This window comes from Phragmites australis, chromosome 5, assembly GCF_958298935.1.
Source record: "Phragmites australis chromosome 5, lpPhrAust1.1, whole genome shotgun sequence".
NCBI classification, from domain to species: Eukaryota; Viridiplantae; Streptophyta; class Magnoliopsida; order Poales; family Poaceae; genus Phragmites; species Phragmites australis.
Genome location: NC_084925.1, coordinates 30,913,388 through 30,920,069, shown reverse-complemented (window position 1 = coordinate 30,920,069; position 6,682 = coordinate 30,913,388). Strand labels below are relative to the sequence as shown.

Here is a 6,682-nt window from a genome sequence, read left to right as displayed (position 1 = left end):
ATACCCATATTTAAGTATTTAAGGATAAACAGATAATCAAAATAAATTACTATCGGTACACATTCTCCTCCTCCCAAAGAAATCATCGCCACCAGCAGCACACAGGAGCAAAGCCTTCCACGCTCCGATGAATTCTCGCACAACCTCTCACGTCTCCCTCCCTCCCTCTTCTGTCCCTCTCCCTTTCAGCGACAAGGCCTTCACTCCCACACAGAACTGGCCTTACCCTTCACATCACACCGCTGCCGCCGCGAGCCCGCGACCATCCGCGCCATGCTCTCTGGCAAGGGAATGAGAAAGAGAGAAAACGAGGCACGAAACGCATGTCCCGTCATTTGCCCTTCCCGTTCCCGAAACACTGTGAACCAGGCATGCTCAACAGTTTTTTAGTCCGGCGAATGGCACCGGCAGATTCGGCTGCTGGGCTCTTTTCCACCGAGCACCAACTTCGTAATCCGCGCCGCGGCCGGAAGGAGACAATTCCATAACCCGCAGCCTCTTGCTGAAATGATCTCTCTCGCTTTACCTCGTCGCGCACCGTGCACTCGCGGAGAGAATGTGATGAACGCCGGATCGAGGCGCGCATCGATCGGCAGCAGCAACACATGAGCCGACATGGAGCTCCCGGTTGGAGCAGGGGCGGATCCAGCGCTAATAATTAGAGGTTTAATTTTTTCCTTCTTCTTTCTTCTACTCTTTTTTCTCACCCTTCACCTTTCTTCTCCTTTATATGAGGGCTCCCAAATGTTCTCCCCCCTGGTATCCGCCCATGGGTTGGAGCTATCTGACCTTTCGCGGTCGACGTACGCCCACAAGCGGTACAAGCATGCAGGTGAACGTCAAGTCCATCCGCTTCCGGTCCGTCTAACACCGACCGCCATTCTCAGCATAGTATCAGACCAAAACTAGTCGAATATACGTTTTGGGACTGTGTTCGAGGCTGGAGGGAATATATAGTTTATTTCTTTTATTCTATGCACATTATATTTTATAGAGTTGGGAGGATATTGACTCCTCTCACGTATCGTGCACCGCTTCGATGATGCCACTCTCAGTCCGAAGCTTTCGCAGGATTCACTTTCAACCACTTGTCAACAAAGCTGCGGGCAAAATGTCAACATGGAGAGGCAAGAACCTGATGTCAGCAGGGCGCTTAATGTTAGTCAAGTCGGTCCTATATTCTCTGAGTCAATCTACTTCCTCACCGTGCTTCAGGTGTCGAAAGGGATAATTGATCTAATTGATAAAAAAGGAAACAATTCTTGTGGGCTGACAGTGAAATTATCACGGAGTAAGTGCAAGATCAACTAGAAATGGTGTACATGACCCACAAGCTCGAGAGGCTTAGGCATTCAAGACCTGCAGGGGTTCACAAGGGCTCTATGGCTGAGATGCCTTTGGCAGGAATGGAAAGCCGCCACAAACCATGGGTGGGCATGGACATCCCGTGCGACCAAACCGATAGACTCCTTTTTGTAGCGACAACCACAATCACCCTCGGGGAAGGAACCAAGGCCAATTTTTGGCACGCGGCTTGGCTCCACGGTCGCATGCTGAAGGACATTGGTACTCGACATCTACATCATCACAAAGAATAGGAAAAAGTCTATGAATGATGCGCTGGATCAAAAATCCTAACTGTGGGACATTCCGACACATCGCCTTAGCCTTTAGGCTCTCCAGCAGCTGGTTCAACTTTGGGTGCAGGTAAACGATGTCCAATTGCAACCGGGATACCAAGATGCCATCATTTGGAAGCTCTCTGAAAGAGGGGAGTATACGACAACCTCTACATATAAGCCGCATTTTATCAGATCGATAAAAACCAACTTTCACGCGCTAGTTTGGTCAGCTTGCCCCCCCCCCCCCCATGCAAATTCTTCATCTGGCTCACCCTCCAGGATCGCCTATAGACTTTCGAAAGGCTAGCGAGACGACAATGGACCAACAACACCTACTACCCCTTGTGCTAGGACACTTGTGAGACGGTGCTTCACATCTTCGCTGATTGCCGATTCAGCAAACGGGTATGGGACTCCATCGCACAATGGCTTTCAATGTTGGTGATCGCCCTAGCCTCTTGGACTCCGGCGGAGTCGGTGCACGCTTGGTGGTCTGCCATCGCGGAATCTATTGGCACCCAAAAAAGGCTGTGAAATCCATTCTAATACTTGTGACATGGATCCTGTGAAATGAATGAAACGCGTGGATCTTCAATCACAAGGCTTTCACCGTGGTCGCGACGATTGTCAAGACCAAAGAGGAGTTTAGAATCTGGGCGTTTGGAGGAGCGAAGCATCTCGTTCATATTGAGCCGATGTAGCTACCCGTATGCTATTGTAGGCATCCTTTTTGATCTGTTCCTTGTTCTGTAACTTGGTCGGTTTCGACATTCTCTTCTTATTTAATATAATATGTAGATCTCCTATCTCTTGATTTAAAAAATATTTTATAAAATTTAATATATTTTTGTTGGTTTTGGGGGTTAAACATAGCAGACCCCACCAGAGGTCCAAATGATACTACAAAGTGGATTTCGTTTTAGCTCGGTCTTCAGAGTTAAACTTTGATCATTATTTTCTCATCAAATATATTGTTTATAGCTATAAAATCAATATAGTGTCATAAAATTTTGGAATATAAATCTAGTTATATAATTTTTGTACACTAACTAATGGTTGATCAAAATATATAAAGTTTGAATTTTTTTTTCAAAACAAAATGTGTCTTATAATCTTGAATGGAGTGAGTACTTGTGAAGGAATACACTAAGCAGCTGCAGGCAGCAAGGACGACCTTCACTACCAAACGGTTCAGGACAGGACCGCCGATGAACACCTATTGGTCGCTAAGACTGAAATGTTAGTTTAGGAGAAAAAAAAAATCAATGAGGATCTTTTTATCTTAAACACGAGATATGGTGTCATTTCAAAAAACTCATGATGGACTATCTCATCTAGCATGGGTATATTCTTCAAACCATACACCTTGTAAACTTGTTCGGTTAGTAATCCGACTGAAATCATCTGTACTAAATTCAAGATTGACAATCTATACAGTGACATTTCCAAGAATCCCCCGGCATGGTGCTAGTAGATGAAGGACATGCATACAGAGCTGCTCCTGACCCGACCTCCACAAAAGCAATTTCTCGAGTGAAATATTTCACGTATAATCCTTGATGTGCAACTCCTGTGCTTGTCCAAGCACAGCGGCGGATCTTCAGATGGCAAACAACGAACTAAGTCTGATCCTTTTTCATTTTGAATGGGACGTTAGGAGAGAATTTTTCATTTTGAAGGCAGTGTTCTCTGCTGTTTTTTCTATAACGAGAATTGTTTTCACTGTAGCAGGTAATGCTTATAAAATTATCGGATACTTTTTTATCGAATACATGTACTAGAAGATCCAGAACATCCATTCTCGATTCAATGGCTGCTAAAGAGGTAAAAGTAGATACACTGTTTATCGATAGGTAGAAGATATGGATCCCTTAACGGGCTGCCACTCACCTGGAGCCCCACCCACCCCACCACCATTTTTTGCAGGAGGAGGGAGATAAGATGAGATAGAATAGAAGGAAGAAGATCAACTCATTTTATAACTTCGCTACGTTCCTCACTGTCGAGCCATACCGATCTTTTTTAGTTACAACCATGAAGGTATAAATATGCTGAAGTGTTGTTAGAGACAGATGCTTAGGATTAAATTCATAAGAACGAATCTATCTTACGTCGGGCTACACCTTAGGTGTGCCATGGTTTTTAAAGCTTGCGTTTAGTTTAATGCCAGACAAATTTTGCCACAGTTGTGGAGGTTTTTTTTTTCTTTTCTCTTTTTCCACGGTTTTTGCCGTACCACAATTTGCCGAGTCATAGTTAGGCTACAACCAAACCAGCCTAAAATTTGTCAGGATCCCGGTTTTCAAGTGCTCCCCGTTTAATCTCTTTATGTACCAAGGCCTTGGTCAAGCATTTCTTCTTTGTATCAGATTTTTTCCAAGTGTTATGTGCAACATGATAAATTGGTAAGACTATCTTCAATAGATATTTTAAAAATCTATTATTTATAATATTATTATAGCATCATTTAAAACTATTACAATATTATCTACTTTTTCTATCTCTAACAGCTAATTTATTCTTATCTTTTATTACATCGTCTGCAAACAGTGTTGATCTATTTGATCCACAAATATGGAGTACAGCCATTTGCTGCCGGGTCCGATCAGTACCTACTGCTCCTGCTGGAGCTGCCCAAATATGTGCCCATCTGCTTATTAGTATCAGAGCTAATGGCCTTGCGTGTTTGTTTTAAAAAAATGAGCTGCCCAAATGTGTGCCCATCTTCTTATTAATATCATCGCTAATGGCCTTGCGTGTTTGTTTTAAAAAAATGGAAATGTGTGTCAAACTCCATCAAGTTTAAATGACTGTTCTTCGTGGTTTTGGTATCCCGCGCTCTATTCTTCAGTAGCTTAAACTCTTAGTATTAGACGCGTCCATGAAACGGCAATAACTACGAGCAAAGGCGAAATTAGGATACTTAACTGAGATGCCATGACCCATATGGAAGGCAATGCGCTCACTGCGACAGGCCTATTGGTGGATTAATGAGTCACGAGAGAAAATGTGTCCTGATAATAATTATTTGACGCACGTAAAAGACTATTAGCCTTTCAATGGAGCATTTGTTCTATATTCTGCAACGCTTATCTCCATGAAATTTATTGCGACCGAGCATCAAAACATACGTTTCTGACCATATATATGCATGCACAGATAATTTACGACTCCGTGAATGCAATCCGTGGTGCATGCCAAGAGAATAGCACACAATTTTCCGAGATCGCACAAGATAGTCCAAATTGAAATTAAGATGAGCGATGTTAAAATCCCATCCGAAACGAGCTTGTTGATTCCATGCACTCAAACAACACAAATCCTCCCAATTAAGTGAACAACTACAGAACACACCACCACGCACAAAATATCGATATACTAGCTAGAGCCAAAACCCAAGATGATTTGTAGAAGCGCTGCATAGATTTTTTTTTTCCAAAAGCAAGGAATCCTCCGAGTCAAGCCCCAATCCCATGCAATCCATGCATGCGTGCGTGCGCACGCGGCTCCGCGCCTGCCGGAGCCATCAGCCCCTATGGCAGCGGAACGTGGCGGCGGGCGGCGCGGCATCAAACTCCACGAACGCCGGGAACTGGATCACGTCCTCGAGCAGGCCCTGCGGCATCATGGGGTACTCGCCCTCCTCGTAGACGTCGGCGGCGGCGCAAGGGGAAGCCGCGACGAACGCCTCCTGCCTCTCCTGCTTCACCAGCACCGCCGCGGAGGCCGCCATGGCGTCGGCGCCCAGCATGCGGCCGTCGCCGCGCGGACGAGTGCTCGGGTAGAAGTCGTGCAGCGCGTCCTGCAGCAGCCCCGCCCCCGGCGGCTCGCTCCGCAGGAGGCCGCCCCACACGTCGTGGTCGTCCAGGACTCCAGGGCACGAAGTGACAGAGGACGTCGCCGCCATGGCGGGCGTGAGCATCTCACAGGACGCCGAAGCAGCGGTCGACAGAGGTGGGGGCGGCGGCAGCGGTCGGTTGGGAGAGGGGTTGACGTGGCCATGGCCGTGGCCAGCGTGGTGGAGTAGGCGGCAGCCGAGGTGGGAGGAGCTCATGATGAGGTTGTGCACGAGGAAGGGGTTGAGCGGGTGCGCACCAGCCGCGGCCTGCTGCGGCGCGCCCCACGGCCAGTAGCCCGTGGTGGCGTGGACGGGGAAGTTGGTCCGCGCCTTGTTGCCGCGCATGGCGCGCGCGGCGACGTCGTAGGCGCAGGCGGCCTGCTCCGCGGTGTCGAAGGTGCCGAGCCACCGCCGCTCCTTGGACATGGGGTCCCGTATCTCCGCGGCGAACCGGCCCCACGGCCTGCGCCGCACGCCGCGGTACCGCGCCGTCCCCTTCGGGGACGCGTCCCCGTCCTCGTCCGCGACCGCCGCCGGCGTCGGGCGCTTGCTCCGGTGGTGGTGCGCGTGGCCGTAGAGCTGCGCGTTGGCCGCCTCGTCCATGGCTGGACGGAGAGCGCTCCGCAGCCGAGCTGATCGATCGAAGTGGGCAAGTGGCTCTGTGGGATGTGGCGTTGCAGCTGGCTGCGAGTGCGGATGTGTGGGGATCGGTGTGGAGAGTGTGCGCTACTTATAGAGAGGGCAAGGGAGAGGCCAGGCTGGGTGGTCATGTACTGATGGCGGCATGGCCCATGGGGCCTGGGACATATGTCTCCTCCTTACTTCTGAGTGCTAATAGTGGCTACTAACCATGCTGTGCACAAGGATTTTTACTTCACCTTATACATTTTCAGCATGTCATACATTGGCACTAGTTCTCCACTATTGTAAGTCTGCATAAATTGTTCTCGTTCATTTAGATAGATGAATGGCTGAGTGCTGAATCCATTGTAAGCGTAAAGAAACACACACGCAGAGATGACAAATATATTAAGGCATAATTCAGATATTGTGAGAGTTGGGTAGGAATTTTGGAGGACTTAGTATTAGTTTGCGTCCTACAAATCAAATTCTTCTATAAAGTTCAACGATTAGCTAGCCATTGGATCCTATTGGTAAATATTGGGCTTCACGAGTAGACATATTTTCCATACGATTAAATTCCAGATATGAATGGTACATA

The 6,682-nt window shown here is 47.8% G+C and overlaps 1 protein-coding gene across 1 annotated transcript; it reads right to left on the bottom strand.

The window, feature by feature from the left end:
* Positions 1-5,148: 5,148 nt before the first annotated feature.
* On the bottom strand, positions 5,149-6,063 carry LOC133917966 (ethylene-responsive transcription factor 3-like). The gene has a single exon (XM_062361767.1). It carries the CDS (start codon positions 6,061-6,063, stop codon positions 5,149-5,151), a length of 915 nt encoding a protein of 304 aa, XP_062217751.1.
* Between the last annotated feature and the right edge of the window lie 619 nt (positions 6,064-6,682).

Bases quoted from the DNA above. Each gene is read 5' to 3' on its own strand.
- LOC133917966 (XM_062361767.1), bottom strand. From the start codon at position 6,063: ATGGACGAGGCGGCCAACGCGCAGCTCTACGGCCACGCGCACCACCAC.